This window comes from Sparus aurata, chromosome 4, assembly GCF_900880675.1.
Source record: "Sparus aurata chromosome 4, fSpaAur1.1, whole genome shotgun sequence".
NCBI lineage: Eukaryota > Metazoa > Chordata > Actinopteri > Spariformes > Sparidae > Sparus > Sparus aurata.
In genome coordinates this window covers 19,097,940-19,125,700 of record NC_044190.1, presented here as the reverse complement: position 1 = coordinate 19,125,700, position 27,761 = coordinate 19,097,940, and the positions used below count along the sequence as shown (strand labels likewise).

General features: G+C 38.3%; 1 protein-coding gene across 7 annotated transcripts in view; it reads right to left on the bottom strand.

Moving 5' to 3' along the window:
• Window positions 1-27,761, bottom strand: part of pcdh9 (protocadherin 9) — a 211,753-nt gene that overhangs the window by 49,348 nt on the left and 134,644 nt on the right. For 4 of the 7 annotated variants that reach the window (XM_030413967.1, XM_030413968.1, XM_030413972.1 and 1 more), the window contains one exon: window positions 16,159-16,360. In XM_030413967.1, the coding sequence (XP_030269827.1) occupies window positions 16,159-16,360 (202 nt within the window). The remainder of the gene's footprint in view (window positions 1-16,158; window positions 16,361-27,761) is intronic. The other 3 variants (XM_030413969.1, XM_030413971.1, XM_030413975.1) reach the window with 1 other exon arrangement.

The following is a 27,761-nucleotide window of genomic DNA, read 5'->3' as shown; positions in this document are numbered from 1 at the left end:
AAATTTAAGAACAAAATGTATGATTAAATGACACATTATATTTGATTATATGATTATATAACTATTCAAATTGATGATGACATGCCCCTTTACAGATGTACAAGGATTTTCTATATAACACTGCAAACATTGTGTCAGACTGGACAAAAAAAATGTTCTGTGTCTGCAGATCAGTTTTTCATTATTAAATTCAAAATAACACCTATTCAAAAAAAGACACAGCAAAAAAAAATGGTTGAGCTTTTGTTAAGCCCATGAGACACCAATCAAACATTCTCCAACAAAAGGAAACATCTTGTCTAAGAAAGTCCTTTAAAACTAAAAAAAAAAAAAAAAAAAATCAACTAAAAACTTAAATGAAAAAAAAAACTCAAAAATGAAGAGTGAAGTGATAATCAACTGTGGTTTAAGGACATTATGTGTTTTCAAGTGGCAAGACAACATCCTCACAAAATCAGGAGCAAACAGCAGTCACAGGCAACTGGAAGAGGTTACACCACTAATTAGACATCAAAAAACTAATCACAAGTGGTGCATCTCTTCAGGAGCTTCTGACGGTCACTTTAAGGTTTTTGGCAACAGGTTGGAACCAATCATGCTAGCTTAAACAATTCACAGTCCAAATGCGAAACACACTGACAAGTAGGCAACTCAGATTAGTCTGCCCTTAACACTGGGCATGCATGAGCTTCATTGCTATGGATATGTGCCCTATGTGTCTGAAAGCATCGCAAACTGACCAAACTTCATCAATGATTGAACACCTCCAGTCAAGTCCAATCATGGAAAGACAGCCACACTAAGAAAACATGTACATTATGTTTGTCACTTTGTTACTGAAGAACGCTTGACTGGTTTGACATGGACCACTCCTTCTACTTTTCCTCCCATAACCCATAGACATACAGGTGACATGAACTTTAAGATCAAAATTGCATCCGTAGCTGTAAAAGGTTTAAATTGTTGTCTGTATCTTTTCATGTCACCTTGTGAATGTAATTTTGCCTCTTGCCCAATGCACACTAAGATAACAACTCCCTTGCATAGCGATCAACGGGGTTTAGAAAATGGACTACCTTCCCAGACCCCCTTATATAGCAATGCAGTATTTGGGTTTCATTAAAAATGGAAAAAGTCAAAGCACTCATGTCTCATGCTTTTTGTCAGTTTTGACTTTTTCAATATTTATATTTAATCACGGCCACTACTTTACCTAAGCCTAGACCAAGTGCTTTAACTCGCCTCAAAATAAAGCATTAATGCTTACAGCATAATGTAGTATCAAACTAAATACACTTATAGTTAATGCCCTGTTAATAATTACATTATCATGATTTCTTTTGCATATCTTTCTTATGCAACAGCAATCTGGTCAGTTGAACATTTCCTACACGGCAAGCTATTTCATTGTTGGATTGTCTAAGGCTGGATTGCACAGACGAGGATTAACAGTTCTAATCAGAGTGAAGCTAAACTCAATTAAATTCCTGATTTAAAATAAAGCAGAGCTCTGTTGGTCCGTTGAAAATTAATCTCTGTTTAGTAAAGCCAAGCTTAATTATGTAAACCAGAGTTTGACAGAGTTTTAACAATATGGTGATGCTACCCAAATCAAAATTTATAAGTAAATAATATAAGTTTGTCGGTTTTCAGTACCTAATAAGAAGGGTTAGGGTTGTATTGTGACATTGATTTGACAAAGACTCATTGATGATGATGATGATGATGATCATGATGATGATGATGGACAGTGGGCCTCTATTCCTAAAATAATGGCTACAGTAGATTGCAATTTGAAATAATGCACACTACAAGCAGAAATACATGTGAGCCTCAGCAAAGAAGAAACTGCATAATATTGAGTTAATCTGTTTTTCTTTTTAAAACCTCCTAATGCACAAAGTGGGTGGGATGGGATTGTACGTTTCTGTAATTAGCCGCTTAACTTACTGGACAAATAATTCTCATTCCCAACAGTGTAATCCAACAGTCCTCAGATTTTTCTCCTCCCTATTGTGACTAATCATCAGCATAGAAGATGCTCTTCATCAACCCACCCGTCTGCTCACCCTGGCTGTTGGCACCGACTGCCACGATAATGACTGAGGCTACTCTGAGACGATGTTTACTAGCTGACAGCAGCACCCTGTTCTCTCTGTATGCTCCAGCAAGCATTTCCATTTAGCTCACTTCTGAAGCTCCTGCCTAATTTCTCTTTGGAGACAGAAATCCTTTAAACCCCATTCTATCCTGGGGCAACATATTTACTGAGGGCTGGCTTTCCAATACCTGAGAGAGATTAACACTGCTCCCTGATTTATGAATCCATGCCACCCACCCACAGGCTTGGTCAGGGGCCCCGGCGACTCTACCCTGCTACTTCCTCTTCACACAATGGGATTTAGGTATCAGGAGGAACACACAAACACAAGCGCACACTTCCTCTCATACAGCAGAACTGGGTTTAGGGGGAGTTTGTGCTGCGAATATGCATAGATCATCCCTCTGAATTTCCCTTAAGAAAACAGAACTGGAGAATTGGCAGGGGTAAAACTCGCTGTCTAATACTACTGCTGGCAAGTGACAATAACTCAAAACTAAACTTTATGATATGCTATATCTCCTGGACAGACTCAAACTTGACTACATATGGTTTGAGAAACTCTGCATTGATTCATCTTTTTGATATACTGTTAAAGGATATGCAAACAGGCACTCTAGGTCTGTCAGTGCAGCATGGCGCTCTAGTCAAAAAGATCTGTGACATCCATCTACTGTTTTGGCATCCCACCATCTCACTGGCATCAGTGGATGTCTGTGACTGAGGTGGTCGGAAGGCTGCCAGACTGAGTGACAGCCTGGTATTTGTTTATCCTGAATAGTCAATTGCCGGGCATCTGTACTACACAAACAACAAAGCTGCTGGCATGAAGTTCAGTGTTTCAGTAGATCTGTCTGTTACTCTTACTCGATTGACAGAATGCTTTTAAATTGTCCTAATTTCACCAATAAAGGATTCATAAAAGGCATCATGTCATGTGTTGCTGAGGATAAACATGCAACAATAAAAATGAGACAGTTATAGTGCGGGTAATATCTTCGCAACATATGTTTTATAGTTGCAATCAAAACACGTGTGGTAGCCCTCGGACACTTAAAGGTGTGTTTGAGTGGTGGGTTTCAGCGGAGAGGCAAAACCTGTGGCACTGTAATGAGAAAAAAAAGATGAAGATGTTCATGTGCTTTGTGACTGCTTTTTTGTGAGTAACCTTACTTTTTTCATTATTTTAGGACACTGGATTAAACATCTTCTGTTAATGAGACTGGTTTTGTCTTACAGTTACCTATTCTACTCCCAGGACAGCTATATACAGAAATACGGTACGTGCTTAATTGACTGCTTGGCCCCTAATTAGTTGCTTAACAATGTCAGGTTCCAGTGTTTTTTTAAGAGTACTCTCTTACATTTTTCTTTTATCATCTGCTATTAGTGTAACATAAGCAAGATATGGTTTCGGTGAGTTGGATATACACAGTATTAGCAGTGTTTTAGTGTTAGTTTGCAGATATTACTGATTACAGAGTGGCACACAGAAACACACATTTAAAGAGCACTGGGTTTTGTAGGAAATGTGTAATGTGGTGACTGACGGGCGCAATTTGAATCTTACTCATTCTTGGTCTTTTCGTTCGTTAAAGCTATTTGCATTACAGTAAATATTTAACTTAAAGAAACAGATAGAGAGTTCAATAGGAGAGAGCAAACATTCATTATTGCTAATGTGTTTTATCAGCAGTTTAGGGCTAGAGACAGTCCTCTCTCCTACTGTCAGAGGTGGATGAGCCTATAAACTAGTCCTTGTTTGCTCAACTTTTTTGCACAAGGATCACATCATGGCCACAACCTCATGCCTGGAATACTGCAATACGCTCTAGGCTGTGGCACTAAAAGTGCTTTCTTCTACCCCAGCAGCTCATCCAGAGTGTTGCAGTCTGCATTAGGGTCAAGCAAAGTCAAAAGTGCCCTAATTCACTGCCTACACTCCAACAACTGGTCTTATCATGTATGGAAGCTTGTGCAGAAGTCAGAATTTGAGTGATTGTACCTCCAAGCCCACTCACCAGCCTGTGTCCTTTTTTCTGATGTAAAATGCTCATAGTTTCAATAATTTTCAACTTTCTCTCCTAGTTGACCGATATAAAGACATCTGTCTGACATTTAATGTTACTAACCAAAACAAACACGTTTAATGCATTTCCTTCCTGATAAAATATTTAGAAAGCCAATGTTTTCAAAGTATCTTAAAACTAGCTATGTTTACCTGTCTACTCTAACCCGGATTCATAAATAGCTGGGATGGCATGTAAAACATAATAAATGATTCCTTTTGAGATAAATACAATGGAAAACAGTCTGAAGACAATAGATTTAATGACTTATTGTCACACCGCGGTGAGGAATGTCCTGTCTTGGGTTTTTTGTCTTGTGAATTTCATGTTTTATTTTGAAAAGTAGCTCTCCTCTCGTTTCAGGTCACTTGCCCTTCCTCTTGTGTCACCGGTCTGACGTCTCCCCTAATCCCTGATAGTTTCCACCTGTGCTCCCTTCCCTGGTGTATATATTGTCTTTGTCTTCCCCTGTCTCGTCGCCAGAGTATTTCGTCGTGTCATGAATCTCCAGCCTTTCACAGCCTTGCCACAGATTTGCCTTGAAATTGATAAGTATTGCCTCGCTTGTTTTTCTGTTTCCTTGTATGCCTCAGATGAAGAGTGATTTTGATTTTGATAACGTTTTTGGTCAGTTGTGAACTTTTTTGTTTTGTTTTCTAGATAGTTATAGCCTTTTGTTTTGTTCTTCCCTCCTTGTGGAGCACTTTGATTTTGTAACTATTCTCAGTGCAGTGTAGAGTAGATAATTTTATAGCCTTTTGTCCTTTTCCTCCTTGAGAGCGATTTTCTGTTTGCTTTGTAAAACTGTTTGCAATTATTGCATCCAGTTTTTTTTTTTTTTGGGGGGGGGGGGGGGGGTTCCATTGTGACTCAACTGTTTTGGAACCTGGGTAATAGCTTGCTGTCTACTTCATCCCTGCCTTTGTTAGTGCCTTGCTGTATACTGTGGCATGGCATTGCCCCCAGTAGATCAGTGGAATGGTGGGAAAAAAATCTGCAGGAATTAGATATGCATTCCTGGCATGTGACCTTGTGCACATACATGATATAAACTAACCATGGATCCACTCAGAGAGCTAAAAAAAAACAATTCCATTGTGCTATTAATGGTTAATAACTCCGATGAGAACCTTTAGGTCAAGAATCAGCAAACATCTTCTACCACTGACAAAAATGAGGTCATATTGGGAGGGAAAAAACACACACACACAGAAATGTTTCGCTCGGTCATAACAGCAGGTTTCTGTGCTTAGCTCAACAAGACCTGAAGGGATTAGGTCAAGTTGCCTGCAGTGTGAACTTGAGTTAACATAATAGCATAATTAAACTATAACCCACAGTATAACTTTAAACAAAACAAAATAGAATAAAAAAAAAAAAGAACTGCCGTCTTTCCAACACAATCAAGGGCATTGTCTGCTTTTTAATTTCGATTTGCCTGATGGGAAATGACATAAATCTGATGGAGTCAGATTTGTCAGCTCTGTTAGGACAGCAGGCACGCAGCTCCCCTGCTCCTCTCTATTTCACTGGAGAGCTCTCAATGAATGAATTGAAAATAACATAACATATATCTGTGATAGTGCAGAGGTGCAGCCAAATTTTGTAAGCCCATTCATACTTTAGTTTGATACATATCCAGTCTGCAATGGTGTGTTTTGCTTCCAGTAATCTATCCCCCCGCTGTGAGATCTACAATAGCTCTCCAGTTACCTTCCCCGTCAATTCATGCTGTCTGTTCATTACCAACACAATTTCCCACAACTCCAATGTAGGCTTTGCAACTCTCTGTATATTGTTTCTATTCTGTTTCAAGCTGGACAATCACATATAGAACAAGTTTTGCATATCTGCCATAACCTGTTCATTGATGACCCCACTCAGTATGGTGTTGCTAATGACTACTTAAGGACCACTGAAGTTAGGAAGGGGGGCTCGGCGATTAATGCTTGCCTTGTCACTGTCGGCAGAAAACAACTCAGAACATACATTTTCTTTGGAACTGCAAAGTAAAGCTGTATAATATGCAGTAAATAGCAAAGAAAATCTGTGTCTGTTTTGTTTGGCATAATCATCCAACATTTCCCATGACAACGAGCCGGGTGGCACAAAGGTAAAATGCAGTGAAGTTGCTGCCAATCCTCTGTGCCATTGAGAGACTATTGGGACGCCTGGAAGCATAGCACCAGAAATTTGGCATTAACAATAATAAAAACATGGCACTGTGACCATCTTACTTGCCTACAGCATATTTTCACAATATTGTGATGGATTAATAGCTAACATGCTGATAAAATACGGAGAAAACATCATGAAAGCATTTTATATCACAGAGTCTTAATAGCTACACATGTGTTCGTGATTAACACCAGTGTAATTGTGATTTTTCACAGTTATTCCTGATATAGTAGAATATTTGGTTGCCCGGTTATGAGTCAAATCTAGGAGTAATTTGTTATTTGAGGTGAATAGTTGGCAGAGATGGGACTTGAAAAGAGGCTTTGATGTTTCAAAGCAGGGCAGGATGGAATGGAGCTGGATAGCTCAACAAGGGAGTTATCCATCATATCCTGTCCATCAATGATTAATGGCTAAAGTGGTTCCATTTTCATGGTAGAGAACATAACAATCTTGCATTCGAGCATTTTGTCCCTCTCCACCAAGCCCCTAACAGCTACCCTCTCCCAGTCACATTGTGCTATTTCAACAAGCACCTCGTCCACTCACCCCTTCTCCCCATGTGCTTCCTCCACTGTTCCTGTCAGTTGGCTCTGTTCCTATGCATAAATAGTGCAACCAACCATTTTGGTGAACCGTGTTCCTGTTAACATCACTCATCTTCAAACAGTTTCCACATTTTGACTAGTACTGGACTACCTGACCAAACCCCCGCAACAGAGCCGTGGATGTTGGATGTGAGTTTGTGGTTCAGGTTAGCTAAACATCAGAGTCTAAACATAAACTCAACCTGCTCACCATTATCTATTCCTTGAAAGGTCTTGTAGCAATAAAACAATCTTGAACATACAGTATGACAATGGTAATACAGGTGATCAGATGAGGTTGCCTGAAATACAAGGGTATTTTTTAAGACATTTAATAGAAAGATTCGTGGGCAGTCCATCTGAGCAGCAAAGATACTAAAGAATGCCCCAAGAAAGCAAGAGAGCAGCATATAACGGATGACGAAGAAGGGTAAATTGAATTTGCCAGCTCATGGAATAAATGCCCAATTTGCAGTTTTTACCATGAATGTAAAAAAAAAACCCAACTTAAATTGTGCTTAAAATTAAACATTTCTATTTACACACACATACACAAGAAACGGAAATAGGAAAGCTCCTATGTATGTGCATATTAAATCACTTTAAACCTCTCAGACCATTGCTGATAATCACAGAGGCAATGTATTATGTGGCTACACTTTACATATTGCATGCATACATATGAATTTTCCTCTTGTATGTCTAAGCAAAAGGAGGTTCACAGGTGCAGCGCTGACTCACATCTGATTCACCTTAAATGTGATTTAATTATGAACAGGTAGGCGGATGATTGACCCCAGTGGATAAAACGCTGAGTATTATTTGCTTGCTGTAATCCCCAGCATAGTAACATATACAATAATTGCTGACATGGGTTGCTCAGTTTCCTACAGTTTCTCATGTAAGATTTAATATTCTACAGGATGTTTTTAATGCATGGTGATTATGCTGGTTATCCACACCACACAAGGCTTAACAAATACAGTATGATAAATTACCAAATTATGTTGCTTTGGACTTGCACTTGTTTCCCTTAACATGTAAGTATGAGGCTTTATTACGGGCATAAAGTCAAGATATAAATGTATGTATTAATTCTCACAGTCATCATATTATATATATAATTATTACTATTATTTCATAGTTCAACTTCTTACATTCGTATTTGATTGGGTCATAGTAGAGCTTAACTCTTTATGTAACCTTTTGAGGATAAAAAACTGAAGCCCTTTAACATTTAATTAAAATAGCAACATGTTTGCACAATATGGATTTGTCTTGTCAGTTTTTTGTAGTTGGTTATATTCTCTTAAGGAAGCAGCAAATGCATCCATCTGTCAAAAATTGAAATGTGTATTGATTGACATATTGATGAGGGATGACCAGTCATCCAGGTCATGGTAACTGTAAAGTGCTGTATGGTTGGCAACTGTTTCAGTTTCTCCTCTCATCCAAGAGGTGTCTTTAGTTCTAACTAACTGGATGGGAGTTTGCATGCTTTTAAACTGTGTGGGAGTGTCCATACAGGGTCATTAAGGACACGTGTGAGTTTCAGAGTCCTCAGGACCACTTGTAGGTCGTTGACTTAACTGGCCTCCATATAGGTCACGAGGGCTAGGTGAGCAAGTGAATGTTAACTTCTGGTGCTTTTGAAAAGTGCTTCATGTTGTCTCTTTAGAAGATGTGCGAAAGTATTTGATTGCTTTAAAAATGTAATACCTACATCACAATATTCACTCGACTCAATGGTTGTTGGTCAAGTCATTTTTGCTTTAAGCCCTGTACTTTGGGCTAGTCTCTAATAAGCTCTTTCTCCTGGTCTTTACTTGGTCTCCTTTTAAACATAATTTAGAATACAAAAAAAGTAATTTCCCCTGCCTTGTATTTCTTGTGGGGCTCTTTAAAGTCCTATTTAAGTTTTTATTCTCTCCAACATTTAGGTGCTATCAGTGAAATCAGTGGCACTTTTTTACTACCAGGTTTATCTCCAGCTCACAATGCCACTCCACTGTTTATGGCATTGCTGTTCATGACATTAAATGCTGAAAAAAATGCTTGGCGCATGTCTTCATCTTGATTCCATCAAAATTCCAACAGAAAAGTGGCAGTTCAGTCCTCCTACAGAACAATCAGCGATTAGAGTGAGGGTATTTCCAGCTACTTCAATCACAACTTATTTTTCTAGTTTCATTGTAGCATTTGCACAGACTGTGGTCTTGTGACTACAGCCACAAATAGCACACAACTCTTTTTATTTTAGTATGGTGTTTAAACATGTTTACTAAAATCCAACATTCTTTATTTCAAGCGTAACACTTTAGTTATCTTTTTGTTTGTTATCCTTGTTTCTTGTTCTATAGGTCACTTTGCCTTTTCATATCATTGTCAGAGACAACAATAGCCCACATTTTGAAACACAATTCCTGCCACTTCATAACTTTTGAAAATCATTTTTGAGGGAGCGTTCTCCTCCCCTTCTTTCATATCATCATTGACAATAATAATCGCCCTTCCATAGCTCATGACATGCAACAACACTAGCTGTTTAGATGGTAGGCACAGGCTACGTTTGAGTTTATAAATGATAAAAGGCTGATCTTACAATGGCGCCACACTGTTCAAAAGCCAATTTAATTATAGTACATTATTCAAGCGTTTGCTGTCAGAAAAAGACGATACACAGACAAAGCGATTTAATATAGAAAAGCAAGGGATAAATAAACAACCATCTTAAAAAAAACTGTCATTCACCAAAGGACCAAAATCAACTGAAGTCTGAAACAATTTAAATTTAAAAGACAACTTAATGACTTATTCAAATAATACCCTTTTCACACTTTCAAATTCAGCATTTAGAATCCGAGACTATAAATTGCCATGAAGATACTGACATTTGTAACAGAAGGTTCTCTAAGAAAACTTTCGATCATGTGTAAATAAAATGTGCTTCAGAAGGGATGTGGAAATGGTCACCTCACAGTGTGTAGGATTTAGGGGTGTAAGTGGAACAGTTATCATTATGTTTCCATTAGTGTATAATCAACCAAAACTAAGAATTGTTGTGTTTTCCTTAACTTTAGAATGAGCTGTTCTGAGTAAACAAATAATCAGACCGCAATGTTTTACATTCTAAATACCTGGTACCTGATGGCTTAGGGTTCATTACTTACATAAAGCTCCCGTTTGTAGGACAGTTGATTTTTTTAGTCTTAATCCAAGGTAGTTAAATGGTGACGCTTGCAGATGGCGGCCAATCCGACCTACAATCTCAAAGCATCAGCGTCACTATTTTACAGACGGGAGCTTTAAGATCTGACTCACTTAGAGATGTGAAATGCATCCAAACAATGTTGTTTCAGTGTAGGAAAGCACCCAGAAGTGAACATCATGAAAATGTTGCCCTTCTGGCCTTGCATAATGACCTCTTCTCAGTTCAGTGACTCCTGGGACAATCCCGAAAGGACTGAAGGTTTTGTCATTGTTTACGAGACTCATGGATTATATTCCTATTGGATTTGACCTGCAGAGCTCTTAGGTCATCATCAGATATGGCTGTCTAAATCAAGTCAAGACAAGAAGAACAACATTTCTCATGATGTCAATTACACACACTCCAACTATCCATTTCTATTTCTATTGTATTTCTATCGTGTGTGTGTGTGTGTGTGTGTGTGTGTGTGTATCTGTGTGATGGTACAAGTGTTCTTTTTGTCTTTCTGCCTTGTGATTCTCGTCTGTGAAGGTTTAAATCATTCACATGACACTTAAGACAATATTGGTCGTTTTAAATGTTTTATAAATAAACATGACTTCCCCATCTCACCCCAGTCTCCTCTCTGTTTATTCTGGGGACTCTCCTGTCATGTATTATTTCAGCTCCTTTGTAGTCTGGGGACTCTCATCCATACACAACCAATCTGAGGGACCTAAACAGCCCAGTAACCAGTTTTAATATTTTTTTCATAAATTTAAGTGATTGACAGAATTATGTTCCATCTCATTCAGTGAATCTGTGACTTGTTTGTTTATTTGTTTCATGTTTTATGAGTTCTGTCTGTCAAGGATGACTCCGCTATAATTACAGAGTGACAGGCAGTGGTCCGAGGAGACATTAAGCATGAGACTGTTACTTTCCTCTTTATCATTTATTTGATTTTTACTTTTCACTGTGTGGCCTAACAAAGATAGAAGCTTCAATTTTAATTAAAGATCTAGTGCAGTAGTAAGGCGCAAGATGAAGTAACAGTAAACTATGACGAAGCATTGCATTAGAGTTGCTCCTGGGCTATCATACTTAAACACAACCTTAAATATATATATATATATATATATATATATATATATATATATATATATATATATATATATATATATATATATATATATATATATATATATATATATATATATATATATATATATATACATATATATACATATACATATATATATATATATATATATATATACATATATATATATATATATATATATATACATATATATTATTCTGCGTGTTGTCAATGAAAAGATTTATTGGAGACTTATTTTTTCTACTGATTCACGGAAAGATTGTACTGAAGTTATATCCTCGACTTTGCAGGCTTCCCATCTCGGTAACTTCTTACTAGCTCTGTAACCAACAACATTTGCAATAGTAATCTATACTGAATGCGCCAATCATTATATATATTATCATATCTGCTGTAATGCCTAGTAATGAAATCGTTGTTTATTTCTTCACAATGAGTTATTTTTCCTCGCCATCACCTAATCAGCAATTATATCCAGTAAAGCCTTCAAGATGATGACTGCAGCCTTAATTGGCAGCATCACCTAAATGCTTAGTTTCATAGAAATCTCTTAATAGAAATCTCTTCCCAATGAATTTGGGTTGATTTTAGTCAATATTATATTCCATCAGTCCGTATTGCCACTTTTAGTCATTATTTGTTTTCTATTTGTTTGTCTTTTTATTGATCTTGTTCTGGTGTGCTTACGTTGAGCTGGTTATTTTTCTCTTTGACAGCGCATTTCCAATTGCCAATTAAAGTCCAGAATGCAAATTTGACAGAATGGCTTCAGCAGACAGTAGCCTTCACCAAGTTCTCTCTCTCCGAAAACTTACCAGGCTAGAGGCTGTCGCTGCTGACTGTAAATTAGGCTGCTCCTTAATGATCTACTCATGCTGATGATTCCAAGCACATTAACCGCATCTACTGTGTGATTTGTTTCATTTATGTTTTGTATTTGATTTATTTCATATCTCACAAAGTTTACAGAGAATTTTATTCAGACTTTGAATAAATTCATCCTTCTCTTCAGCACCACGGACAGTGAATGTTAATGAGCTCCTTATAGCCCTGCATGTGCATTGGCTTAGAAGTGCTGTTCTGGGAATTGTCAGTAAAAATTTAAGAGCTCTTTTTCCAAAATGCTCTTAGAAAAACTCTTAACCTTTTAGCCTCTCCCTTCTCTGCACCGGCATTTGCTCAAAAACCCCTCATATGTTTTTTTACTGTTATTTTTCATCTCTCGAAAAAAACAAAAAACAAAAAAAAAAACATGAGGTTCACGGAAACTTTTGTGTCCCTGATTACCATCCACCTGTTATTGTTTTTTTCTTCACTCGTGTGTTCAACTGTTGTTGTTTTTTTTTCTTGCTTTCTTTTGTTTATAAACTTTTTTCAACATTTTTCTTTTCCATTGTGGAAAAGCATTGGGGATATCTCCAAGTCACAAAGAAATATAAAGCATCTCTTTATGCTGTACTCCATCATGAAAAAAAAATACTGCTAGACATCAGACTTTCACTACTCCCACACTGTGTATGTTTCCCTAGTTCAGATGAAAGCCACAACCTACGCAGAAGTCGAACCACTTTCCTGTATTACATAAGGGATAATTAGTAAGTTCACTTTTTAAACAAAAAAGTGGATAGGGAGGGCAAGATCCAAAGGTTATTTGGGTACTTTTACCCCCAAACACTTTATCAGTTTTAAAATGTGACACGTTCATTCCATGTCATGAAAATCACAGTGGATCGTTAGATTATCTGTGTTTTAGTCTAGGATTTAATCAGGTGTTCAGAAACCGCACTTGTCCAGAGAATTACTGATGAGTAGCCAGGAGTTTGACTCAGTTTGAGAGGTTACTTAAGGTTAATGTAGCCTCCATTATCACTGCTCAATTTACATCACCAAACAACCTAGAGTAGTTGTATTTTGTATAAAAAGTGTTTTATCAAAAACAGCAAACTATTTATAATGCATTAAAAGAATTCCGGTTTAGATTTCCCTGTATGCCAGCTGTGTATCATAACTTAAACATCACTAGCTTTATCATCAGGAGTACATACTGATGGCTCTCATCTGAAAGCAACTTTAATCCACTTCCCATGTGAATCCCTCTACTGCTTGCATCCGAGGAAACACACACTTAAACTGAATATTTTTCAAAATCCTGCACAAAAACAGGCACAGCAGATTTTTAATAATAAATTATTTCAATTTTGATTGTTTAAGAAGGTTCTTTTGAAGAGTCTTAATATGTCAGAAAAAAGGTAAAAGATATTATTGTCAAATCTTGAACAAAGCACAACTGAAAGACCACCCACTGTCAAGGTCCTTATCTACCATGTTGCACTGAATGGGATTGTTTTCAATAGCGTTAGAAGATAATTTACACCTAGTCTTAGAACATGATAGTGTCAGATATCATCCAGAAACCATTTGGCTTTGTCATCAGACAGTCAGGAGGGGAAGAGTGTGAAAAAGAGTGCTTTTTAAGTCTGAAAGACTCTTACTCAAAACTAGTTAACCTGGGACCACGGAGTTCACATATCTGAGAAAACCAAAGGCAGCTAACACATCTCCATGGATGGGACAAAAAAAATCATTATCCCGCCAAGCAGCAGGTCAATGATCAAAGGCCAGTGCTGTCACTGTTAATAGTTTGCTGATGTGCAACTAGTCTAACATAACAGAATGCCAAAGCTTGTATGACATAACACCTTATGTAGGCAAATTGTAAACACTTAAAGCGACCAGTCCTGTTGCACGAGGCTTGTGTTACTGTAAGTGTGTTTCCTTAGATTTACTTTAAATTATGCATTTGACTGGCTTTGAAGAACCAATCAAGAGTCCTTCTGCACGCCTATCTACCTCTGTACACCGTATACATACCAATATTATTTATGCAAATGTAATTGCGTTTACGGAGACATGACAGAGATCTATTTCATTAATATCTTATGTAGGTTAAATCTGTGTAAAGGGACGGCTGTCACCTTGCTGAGTCATGTCAACAGTTAGCAGGACAAATGTCTGACTCTGTTCCTCAACAAATGTTTGCATCCGTACAAGTATTAAAGTATTATTGTATCGCATGCAACTCACTAATATATGTATGATGGATGTGACCTGCATATATCTTTTGCTTCAACCAGATAGCCTGCACTGTTTCAGGACCCTTGGGCATGAAAGTAAGATTGTGATCAATCCCACATGCTAACTTTTTGAGACTCTACCCTCCAGCTAAACACTGAGGTCCATCAGGACCAAAACCTCACAGCATTTGCTGCTGAACACACCAATCAGGCCCTGGACCCTCACTGACAGTGGCTCTTAGACTTAGTCAACAATTTACACAGGCAATTTACTTGTATGTGAAAACCCTTTTAGCAATAAACCTCTACAAGTACAACAAGTATCTAAATGTACGCTAAGTAACTTAAACCTTTTCATACTGATTTGTTATTTGTTTACTTCTTTACATTTGATCGTGCTATCTAATAACAGCTTTCATACATACATTTTCAATTCACATTGGCTTTAATCATCTCAATTTCAAATTGCTATGAAATTGTAAACTGTGTCCTAATAAAAATTTAATTCCAAGGCTGATATGATTTTGACCAGACGTTTTTTTTTTCCACATTCAAACTTGTAGCCCCAACCAGCATTGACTTAAATTACATCACTTGATGCAATTTATCAGATGTTCCACAGCCACTTAATGCTTTTTTTTTTTTTTACATATTCAGTAGTTTCCTTTAAGACCTAAGTTCACCTTTTCAGGTCATGCAACTGCTTGGTTAAGGATGGGGAAAGATCATACTCTAGTCAAATACACACAAAATATAATATCTATGACAGATGTAGATGCAAAGAGGTAGGAAAGAAGAGAACCATGATTGTAAACCTTCTGTGAACCAGATTTTTGATGGGACTTTCCTTTCAGCTAACCAGTTACAACTACACGTGGCTGGACCATGTGCATCTCTATTCATTTGTGAAGACAGTGAGTCAGTAGGCCTACACATTACTCACTAAGTACATCTGCCAACTGTGAGTACATCTGCTAAGTTTGAGTCTGCATGAAATCGTACCCACACACAGTTTACTCACAACGCTTGTATTTATGTGGTGCTGGCTGCTCCACCCTCAGCAGGCAAGCTGGCATCGACCTTGGGGCGATGCGCTTGATCTTCGCGCACGCCTCACCTCTTAATGATAAAATGAGAAAACTGGGTCGGAGATGTACATTCCCACCAGAAATAGTGGGAAGTTAACATCTTCAGCTGAGCACCAAGACTTCCAACTGGGAAATCATCTCTAAATAAATCAAATGAGTTTCACAAATAGGTAAGGAGCCTATGGGAGACCCAGGTTTGCTCCTGGGAGGAATGAACAAGTCTGGATGATTAACTGAGAAATGAATGACCTGCTCGTGTATCCACTAGAAACCTACTTGAGCAATCAAATGACTCTAAATTAAATGATATTTGGCACGTTGAGGACTTTATAGAGACTGATGTTGTTTTTCATGACTATTTATTATCTCTGTTCAAGGAGTTTAAGTCATCCCCTGAAGCAAAATCTGAAACATTGTCTCCATTTTCTTTAACCTGTACTTCAGGACAAAGCATGCTCAGATATACCTGTGCTACGTACAATCAGCAGAATATTGAAAGCGCCTTATTGGATTTGAAGGAAAAGACCCTATTACAACTCACAATATGTCCACCAAATTGGATCAAAGTGAACATTTTGCAGTTCTTTAAAAGTGTCTACAGTGGTGATTTAAACTTACACGGTTTGCCAGAGAGAATAGGAAAGAGAGAGATGAGAGCTCACTCTCTCTCAGTCCAGAAGTCCATAAAAATTGACCATGCATGCGTATTAAGAAGTGATAGTCTGCGACAAAATATATTACAACTCACCAGAGTTGGGATCGGAGTTGCCGTCAGCTTCGGTCCTCTTATCGGGGGAGGCCTGCTCGTAGAAGTCGTCCTGCGCCTGCACCAGAGGGAGAGGTTGTGTGAGGAGGGAGCCACTGCCTACAGGCTCGTGGTCCCCCAGACCGCTGTCACTGCAGCTCTCCTGGGAGCCATCCGGCAGGTGAAACGTGACGCGCCGCTGCGACTAGAACCAAGAGCACAAAACAGAGCCTCTGATGTTAGTGCTCTGCTCTGCCCCCTCAATTTTTTTGTTTGCTGTTCTGATTAACCAAATTGCTAGAGTAAATGTTGGCAATGTACATTTTGTTCTCTTTATGTTTTGGTTTTGTAAGGGTATGGAAGATATCATGTTTCTACTTCTACCAAAAAACGGCTGGAGTTTCGCGGAGTTTCGACAAAAATATCAGCTTTTGTTGTCATAAACATGGCTGAAGAAAGTCCCAAACCATCGGTTAAAAATATACAGCGGTTTCATGCTTATAAACGTCTTGAACAGTCGTCTCTGGCTTCAGCCATCTCGCCCTGCTGTGACCAAACCCTCCGCCTGCCAACATAAAAGTCTGCGTATATAAATGTAATGTGAACGCAATGCAACACGTATTGTAAAAAACGCCTCTATGATACATATGACACATACAAATTTAAATGGGATTTCTATGTTTGTATTAAACATTTACAAGTACGGAAGGCACTGATGGATCGAAGGGCTCATTTCCAGTTTCACAAGACTGAGAATGATTAAAGAATTGCAGGAATATTTTGACTTGGGCCACATTATTGATGGGAAGGGGAGTCAACACATGGTAAGTACAGTCACGTTTCACTGCACAATGACAACCAATAACAACATGCAAATTAACCACCATGCACTGTAACAAAAACTCAGCAAGGTGAAAAGTGCAAAAAATTTGTGAGCCTTTCATAAATACATAGTGTAATTAATGTCAGGCATAATTAATGAAGGCCATGAAATTTCCAGGTATTGGGGGGCAGCATATTATCATGTTTCTGAGGACTGCCGCAATGACGTTTACGGCTTGGTTGTTAAGTTTGTGTTGTCAGTTTGTTTGAGTGTTGTTGGCAAAGTCAAATTGGCTTGCCGAGTTAACAATAGTCGCCCCCAGGGTGTCCTTTTTTCCCCCGTTCTGCACTCTCACTGAAGAGAGGAATTTCTTAACCCACAAGTGTTCCTGGGACATAATCTTATAGCCCTTCTGTTGGGAGATATGCATGGAAACACACACACGCGCACGCACACACACACACAGGCGCACACCATCCTTAAAGCCATCCTGATTGAATTTCCAATTGTTAATTCCAAGTGTCTTTTCCCCTTGCTCTAATGACATTTTCCTCAGGCTTTTTCATAAGTCCAGACACAAGCCTCCAGCTAACCTTTCGTGAGCACAGAGAGGTCCCTGCCACATCCTTGGTGATGACAGACAGAGACGGGTTTTACAGTAATTATTGGCAAAAGCAAAGGTCACCCAATCTGCAGTCTAATGCAAATGACCTCATTATATATTTTAGAACTGCTCCAAACGCATGCAACATTCAATTAAACAAAAAAGAGGGAAGAGTGCGGGGTGGAATGGGGTAGTGAGGGAGATGGGGGTGGGGGATTTATGGGCAGACCTAGGAGACTGGGGGAAAAACAAAAGCTTGCTTCAGATTTAGATGCATGATGTTGAATTTTCATGATGGATGGATGGATGGATGGATGCAGACAGACAGACAGAAGGACAGACAGACAGACAGACAGACAGATAGACAGATAGATAGATAGATAGATAGATAGATAGATAGATAGATAGATAGATAGATAGATAGAAGCACAACAGAACTTGTCAGCTCTAACAACCTTGGAGCAAGATGTCAATCCCCACATGCCCAGGAGGACTGCAATGACATTGATAACACACGGCTGACAAATGGAGAATGAATTCAAATGACAGGAAAGAATGTTTTTTACGAACTTCATGGCAGCAGCTTTGTGTATGTGCTTGTATGCAAAAGCAGTTTTGTGTTGATTCATTTTAAATTAAAGGTAAGGTGGATTTGCTTTGCTTTTTACGTACTTTTGATCACAAATAGATAAACACATCTTCCAGGCCACACAATGTGAAAGTGATCTTTTGTGGATTACTGTCAAACTGTGAACAATGCTTCACACTTGCAGTCTGCCACATGCAATTGAGAGTGTAGAATCACGTAGAATTAAATTAAATGTAAAGGTCTTGTTAAACAGTAAGACTGTGGATAAATGTCACTCCTGGTAATCATAAAGAGGCAGATGATCAGATGTGGCATTTAGAATGAAGATGACACAAAAGGGAGAGAAAAACTCCTCTCTAAGGAGAGTCCCTGTTCTGTTTGTTTGTGCAACAGCTGATGTATACTGATTAGGCAACTTGGAGCTATCAGCTCAACATAAGGCGATGTGTGCTACACAGTAGGTTGCCGATTAAAAACTTTTTTATGAGTAAAAGGAACTCGATGTGAGGGAATCCTCAAAGCTTTGACATGTTTGGTGTATCTGCACCTAATTAACAGTGGCTTTATATGTTCGTCTTCCTTACGATGCCAAAGAAATTGGCCCAAGGCAAGGTAGCCATCTATCTGCTGGCTGCTCCGGAAGTGTCAAGCTGGTAGTGCTCACACTGGCAGTCTCTCAACCACCTCTCTCCATAGTTTAACTGTATATTTTACAACAACGTCAATGAAAGTGGTATCCAAAGCGTATATCTTGTATTAGCAAACGTATGGGATTAAGTGGGAGTGGGAGTAGATTTTTTTGATCAAAAAGGTTTGTGATAGAGTAGATGTACACTGAGACATTCAGGAGAACACTCTGATTAATACGCGGAGTGAGTGAATACAAAAGGAAATGCAGTTGACAGCATGACAGTTGAAAAAAATGACTGCCGTTGCTTGAAGCCCGGGGAAGAGAACAATAATCTTAATTCTCAATTAATCACAATATACGACATGACAAACGTGATATTACAAAATGGTCTTCTCATATACATGACAAGTGTGGGCAATAATTGAAGCAATGATAACTTTGCAAATTAAATTTCTAGTAAAGAAAAGAAAAATGGATGGTTATTGATCGGGTTAATGGTTTCTGGTGCGTGCCGTCAAACACCACTGGACTGTCGGGACCTTATAATCAAATCTCGCTTAGTGGCCCTGAAAGATTTCATTCTGGCTCGTTTGGCCAAAGCAGAAGAGGTTTAATGTCCGAATATTCTGTATGCATACGAGCAGAAAAAATGTATCTTTGATAAATATTTCACTGTAACCTGGATTATTTCAAGTAGAATAATTAATAATTCATCATTTGTAATTTCACTGCATTACAGGCTGTAAATAGAAAAGGTCTGTTTGTGAATTACATCCACTGTCTGTATGTGGGTGTGTCCTGTCAGTGCTCTGTCTGTTTGCTTTCACGCATATGTTTATTTGTGGTTTTAAGCATGTTTGAAGATGTTTGTATTTCTCTGCTGCTGACTGTCACTTGTGGTAACATTAGCATAAGACCGGCTTAAACTACCCCTGCTGCCAGTTTACAAGATATTATGGCTTATCGTGCCTGCTAACCCTTATTATCCGCTTGTTTTTATAATTTGCCTGACCAAACACACTCACTTTAACAAACACAAAGCAAATAGAGGCACTTTGCTGCCAGAAGGTTTAAATTCCAGCAAGCCTGCAAATTATCAACAATAGTGTTCGCCCTTGGGTCTTCATTGAAAGGATGCAATATTGGGCAAACTGAGAATAAAATCCGACAAGGAAGAGTGCATGCCAACTATTGAAATGTTTGTTAAAACTTACTGCAAAACAAATAATTCGAGTTTGAAAGAGCTTTTCCTTTATTGAACTTAACTTCATACATTGTCTCCCTTATAAGTCTGTCTGAGAGTCAAAATAATTATCATTGCTATTATTTGTTCATGTTAATGTTTGTCTTGATGTAGCACAACATTAGTTAGTCTGTATCCAGCTGAACTATATGTATTATATCTGTACTCGGACTGGGCGGGGCTGAATTCAAGAGTGCAAGTGCTTACATCAGAAGGGTGTGACTAACTGGAAGCTGTTAATTTAAGTTGAGAAACTGATCACAAGGCGCCATATATATTATCAGAAAACTGTTACAGAACAGCCGCAGGAGTTAGCCTCCCTTTGACACCAAGAGTAAGCGAACTATCTACCAAACGTGATTTTTATTAGTTGGAATGAATAAACTTTAGTCAGCTACCCAATGAAGATTTCCCCTTTTCCCTTTTACTTGGACATAACTCTCATCTGTACCACATAACACAAAAGCACACAGGTCTGTACTTATATAATAAAGCGTTTTATTACCTATTGTATTTTTGACCTGTTTTGCATTTGTAATTGCACTGTATTTGTAACTGTACTGTATTTTTTTATTGTTTTTGCTTTTCTTTTGCTTCTTTTTAGCTTTCACTTTTAAAAAGCCTTCCTTGTACAAGTGTTGTAAATTAGCATCTTGCTATCAACACTACGCGAAGTGCATCATAGTATGTTGCATGTGTGCATGTTGCAGCACCAATTCCAACGATCCAAATCTTAATACTCTCTCAACCCTGGTATTGATCTAAAGTCCTCATTTTAATTATCAAGAACTAGCAAATAGCTGATTCAAACTAAATTGAATATCATGTCATTAGGCAAAGTCTGTAATTGGAGAGAGATCATTTAGCTCAATGGTAAAAGTAACAGCTATGGTGGCTCATCATCAACAAGTAACACATATGGTGCTAGTTAGGTTGATATTAGAACGTGTTTCAGCTCAATTCTGTTCTACTACAACACTTTATACAAAACCTCTGCTGACAATCCGTGAGTCAAGTCTAAAGAATCACTGCGCAGTAAAGACTCATCATATAGAACACAAAACTTTGGTTTTATGTGACAGAAAGCAAATAGGAATAGGGTTTAGGACGCCGAGCACGAGCTTCTTCTCTGCTTACCCGTCTTCCTCCTCCTGAGTGTGACCATATGGAGCACAGTGTGCAAGTCAAAAACAACTTCTGTGTTGCATTGTGTTCCAAATGAACACCATATTACACTGCATTTCTATCAGGCAGACGTCTAATGAGGAGAAGCAACACACTGGGCGGACGTGCCACACACACACACACACATATATATATAGACAGAAAATAATGCAACCTCCTCACCCCCACAAATAATCTTATCTAACAGCAGTCTGACACCTGCGGTGAGAGAAGACTTCCCACGAGTCCGTTCTCACAATCAGACCACTGAGGGAGATCAGTCAACCAGGAAAACAAAACTCACAGAAAGATCTCTTTCTCCTCCTCTCTCTGCCCTGCTTTCCTGCTCTGTCTCCCTCCCTTTGAGACCAAAGGTTCTGTGCCATCTGCTGGCCACCTTGGAAAATACTTTTTTTTTTTTTTTTTTATCAATAAAAGGCCACAAACATGATTGTCTTCTTTGTTTCACTGGTCTTGCTGATTGATTTTTTCCTTCCCCTGTCTCCCCCCCCCACCCCCCCGCTAGTCCTGCACTTCAACACTTGCTGAAACAACATAAAGGCGGAGCTGAATCTTATTTGATGCTATATTATCCCTAAAACAGAAGTGTATGTCCCTTTTCACAATATTTTATGTTGTTTTAGAGAAAAGTACGTTCCAACGTCACACTCGATTCACCACAGTTTTCATCCGCAAGCCTAATAAGCTGCAACATTCCATAAAACATCAAATCAAGGGAAACATTTGCAGATGATAGACGTTGCCTCCTGTCAACATAGCATTTCGGATTTCCTTTGGGATCATCCATAAAATGCATTACAATCCTCAGTCGGGTATAGGGCTCTATTCTGGTGACATAAACACAGTCAAAAACAAGCTTTTTCAAACAGCTTAAAAAAGATGAAGGACGTGGAGATAAAAAGAGTTCCCAAACTTGTTTCTGTAAGCAACTCTCAAATAAAAAGTGACAAATAAATCACAATCTTCCCCGTCTTTGATTCTGACTCTAATATTGACGTAGTCTGCTCCTGCTGCCTCCCCAGAGTCTAAGTCTGCCGCCTTCTGCTTTTCATCATTAAATCATAGCGAGGCAGTTCTGAGAAACATCTGCATTCTGCCACATCCACAATGAAGCCCGATCAGTCACTCCCTCGCTCTTCGGTTCACCACAAACACACACAAACACACACATCCACACACAAACACAAAGATACATAAATCTCAGTCACATCTGACCCATTTCCCAAATTGCAAGCTTGGAAAGGTGCACATGCAGTGTGGCTATGGGTGTGTGTGTGTGTGTGTGTGTGTGTGTGTGTGTGTGTGTGTGTGTGTGGTATGTCTAACAGCAGTGTGCTTTGTGTTAGTCAATTCCAGAGCACTTGCTTAGCGTGTGATTATCAGCACAGTCCATCATTTTGACTCTTTCTGGGCTAAATGATCTTATTCAGATTTATGAGTTGGCTGCAGTATACAGCATTCAGCATGTTTATTTATTTAACCTCCACACATTTGCTGTCTAACCCACATATAAGACACATGCATGCATTTTTCTCATTAAGAGGCACAAATCAGTGTGTAGTCACATAGTATGTTCATCTCCACACTTGCGCTCTCACCTGTCATCCCTCGCAGACGACAGAGTGCTATGACAAGCTCCCTCTTGTTGATGCCCTCAAAGTCCAATTTGTTTTCTTTTCATCAGTCTACACCTCCCTAATTAACTCCAGCTCATCCCACTTCCATACATTAGCATGAGCGCCGCTCCCCACAGTTTTTTGGGTTTTTTTTGCTTGTTAAATAGATATTTCTGTTTTAGCCTAATTTGCTATAGTCACACTAGAGATATCACATTTAAATGAAAGAGGATGTGAGGCAACACATTAAAATAAGAAATTAACATTATTTTAGTTCTTTAAATTATTCATACTATTGATTATATAAAGCCGCCAGTGTTTTTTTATTGAAACATCAAGAATCAAAATGTGCATTATTAGATCAGCTTAATCTGACATCGGAACAACAAAACAGGTTATAAACACAACACTGACTAACACCTTTTCATGAAATCAACAGTAAATAGCAAACATGGGTGAAAATTAGTCCAATCATCACTCCCCTTTTAGCTCTGTTTTGGTCTCAACCAGGGAAATATCTGTCTTTTACATCTGTCATTTGGTGTTGAACTGTTAGAGTACAGTGGGTGAGAGAAAATGTGAGCAGTTAGAGCAAACCAAAGAGGTAAAGTTGCAAGCACCCAAATCAAAACAATGAGCTGAAAGATGCTTAAATTCTCTATAAAGTGGAAGAAACTGCAAAGTCATGTGTTAGCCTTTCACAACAAGCACCTTCTTCTGTTGTTAATAAAAAAAATAAAAGTATTGATCCATGCAGCTTTAGGATTTCAGTCTTAATTCATTTGGTTACCAGTGGTAACAACAAATACATTTTAATACTAAAGGCCGAAGAGTCTCGTTTCTGAAGGGCAATAAATTGCCTTGAGCAGCTACGACTGTAAAAAGTGGCAAAAAGGGGAACTTGTGCATCTGTTGATAGTACACTCAGCCAAACTCTAGGCAATTCATCATGTTGTTCTTACAAAGAAGAATAAAGCGGAAAGTAAGCATCATCATCCAACACGCTAAACTGATGATTTAATGTTTCCTTTGGCTACTGCTGAAAAATACCAGCTTTCATCACATCAATAAACAGTGTTGATGAAAATAACTTTCAGGTTATCCACCAACACAGTAAAACATTGTGTACTGGATACACGATGAAATCCATTAGACATGGTAAGAGTATATGAAGAGCAGCCTCTGGCCATGTTATGCTACTAAAGTTAGGATTTGGCCACTGAGATGAATGGGCTGAAAGCAACTCACGTTTAAAAATTGTTTTTTGGGGTTTTTTTGGCAGGATTATTTCATTTCTCTACACCAAAAACATTATTCTTGTAATATGAATGAACAAATGATTATTCTGTGTTCAGGAATGGTCTATACCTCCTGACAATTGCAAGTAATACATTCTAGGATTTACAGTCTACAAAGGCCTGAGGAACAAACCTTCTAGGATTATCTCTGTTGACTTCAGAATAGCTTTCTAAGCATCTGAATTTAGGCCTAAACTGCAGCTAACAGTTGGTACTGGTCATTGAGCTTACCAATTCTCACACTGCAGGCTGCCTACAGCTGGAAACATGAAATGAATGCATTGCCTAACCACGCATGTCTAAACTATGGCTGCCTTGCCTTCAGATGGGCAAATCTTCCCGCCTCCCTATGGCTGGTTTACTCCACATCTCTGGCGAGCATATATTGTTTTAGACTTTACATTTTGATCTATGAAAACAGAACTCACTAAAGTGAACAGAATTTACCTGAACATGCTTCTTCAGAGACATGGAATGTCATTTATAATTGATGTCATCTAACACCACCTGGGGCTACATCTGGACATCTTGGGCTCATCTACTCCTTTTTTCCTCTCCACCCTGCAGTGACCCTGTTCCCTCTCTGATGGATTTCACCACCATCTCCCTTCTACCGCTCCCTCGCCCTCTTCATCCTCGCTTTGCTGTGCTGTTAAATAACCTGACTTGGCTGAGTGAGAACTGTGAGACGGGAGTAGTTCAAGCCGCTTCCCTCTGTGCCTTAAGCAGAGCTGAAGAAACCTGTGCAACTGCCACAGAGCATTAGCTACAAAGTTAACCACTACTGACTCACTCATCGGTTCTACCCTCTGCCGACATCCACAGCCATAAAATGAGAGACACAGCAATTCTTCGCTATGTGTGTCTGCCGCATCAGGATGAAGGATTTGACACTCAGAGACAGTTAACTACAGAGCAGAGCAGGCTAGGCCCTGAGCACTGAATGGGGAAGCTTGATGTGTTTATGAGTTACAGTCCATGTGATCTTGGTGCTGCGCTCAGCTGTAGACAGTGTACACAGAAGTCACAGGTCTAATGTTCGGCACTATGGAGGCTGTGAGCACACACTACCAATGCTTCTGAGACATACTTTTGTGCCGCCGTGTTAATAACAAATCAGAAATATTAAAAGGCAATCAAAATAAATTTAAAAAAAATTTGTGTTGCATTAAAAGCTACACATTTATTTGCGCCAATGCAAAACCAAAGCATAATGGCAGTGTCCTCGATGATTCATAATAACCTACAACCCTATTAGCTGTCATGAAATCCTATTTGTGATTCCATTACACCAAACAGGTACAGAAGCACACATTTGTTTAGTTGGATCTCTGTTTATCCTGTGGAAATAATGGCTATTTGCACAGCCATGATTATCCAGCTTTGAGAGATCAAATGTAAATCGATGCAGCAGGGAGGTCTGGTTGACTTTGGCAACTGGTGATCTAAATTTCCCTATTTTTTTTCCTTTTTTAAAAAAGAAAAGGCATTCTCAAGAATATACGGATGGGAGATTGTTCTTGTTTGTTTTCCAGAACAGCACGCAAACAGATTGGGATCATCTGACTTTTCTTTGTTTATTTTTGTTTATCTTGGTAATGACAACAGCTGAAGAAAAGCTCAGTATTATCATAACCTTTGTAAGGACTAGGCTCAGCTCATCTGGTCAGTACCGTGGTAGAATGTTTTTCAATGCTCATTTTTCTTTATTTAAAATTGATGATGGTAAAGTAACTCTAGAATAGGTTCAGATGCTTTGACGCTTAAAGAAAAGGCAGTATGTCTCTTCAAGGCCCCTCTTGTGAATACCCAGTCTGCTCTAATTGGTCAGCTCTCACACGTCTGAGTTTGCACCACTAAAAACAACACCAGAGCAACTGTGCAAAATGTATTATTACATGCCAAACTCGCAGCGAGGCATGAATTATGCAAATGTGTGACATGGCGACGTAGTGTGATGTCAGGAAGTCACAGAATCACATGCGGGACTACTGTGGATGCGTTTCAGGAGCAATGTTTTCTGCAGGAGAGGAGCTTCCGCATCAGGATCCCATATAGAATAATGAAGGAAATGTAAAAAATGAAAAAGCATAAGATGGTCTCCTTTCCATTTAATTTCTGACTGATCGTGCCTGTTTTCTCACATCCACATAGACGCAAAGCAACATGAGTGCTGGATTTTCAGCTTTGCCAAAATCAACTCTCTTAGCTGTAGACCAAAAAAAAAATGTTGTTTCTTGTTTTTCATTATCTCACAGGACTTTTCTTTCTTTTTGCTTATCCCCATGAACAATAAAATGGATTTAATTTCTAAGTTCATTAATGGAAATAAGGTATTACGAGGGTGTTAACCTGCTGTAATACATTTAGGTTGGAAAGATGCAACTAATCCGAAAGTTACATTCATAAGCTTCTATATTATCACAATCTCCCCATTTGCAAGCTGCATCCAGCTGACTGGAAAATTAGTGAAGTGTTGAGAAGTGCTAAAAACCTAATGACATGGACAACAACCAATGACGCTGATACTGCAGCTTAAAGAGAATCTGTATGCATAGTAGTTGCTGTTTAAAGACAATGAAACAATAAAAGGCAATGTTCACCAATAACCTAAACTTATCTAACCGGCATTTTTATATTATGGCCAGAAATGAAATGAAAAAGCCTTTTGTTGAAGTAGACCACACTAATAAGAACATTCCACTATAGCATAATCTCATCATCATGTGAATACTAAGAGGAGAAGAACATTTTGTCGTATCTATTTGTGGTGTATCACTTGACAAGGCAACTTGTAACCACTCCTAAAAGCAGCAGATGTTTATGCCACCTGATAATGGGTAGAAAGTGATAACAGAAGTGATGTCTGATGCTGAAGCACCATGGCAAGGTGTTGACAGCGGCATCAAATATCACTATCCACACTCTGCATGTACAGTACGCGCTAGCCGTCATGGTGTTAAGACGGGCCCGCTCGCCAGAAATAATGGTATAATGTATACCACGATGTAAAACATTTGCTGAAGAGGCATTGTGTACATTTTTATAAATCTGGAATATGTTATTATCATTGTTCTTCTTAAATTATATTTTTGGCAATGACAGAATGGTCTAGGGTTCCATACAAGACTGAGGAAAGACTGTACTGCATAAGGATTTCAAGCATGGGCACACTGTAGAAAAACATACTGAAACACAGGTGCGAAAGAGTGCGAACATCCACATACAGAGCCTGAAATGAATATGAAGGGCTGATTAAACAAATATCCTTTCCACCTAAATTCAGTTTTTTATTGTTTTCTTGGGAGAACATGTTATGATATTCAATTAACAAATGGCATTTTTATTGGTTTATATATACATATATATATATATACCTGATACCTGATACCTGATCTGATATATATATATATATATATATATATATATATATATATATATATATATATATGTATATATATGTATATATATGTATATATATATATATATATATATATATATATATATATATATGTAATATATATATATATATATATATATATATATATATATATATATATATATATATATATATATATATATATACACACACACTGTTCCGGTTCCTAATGTGCCAA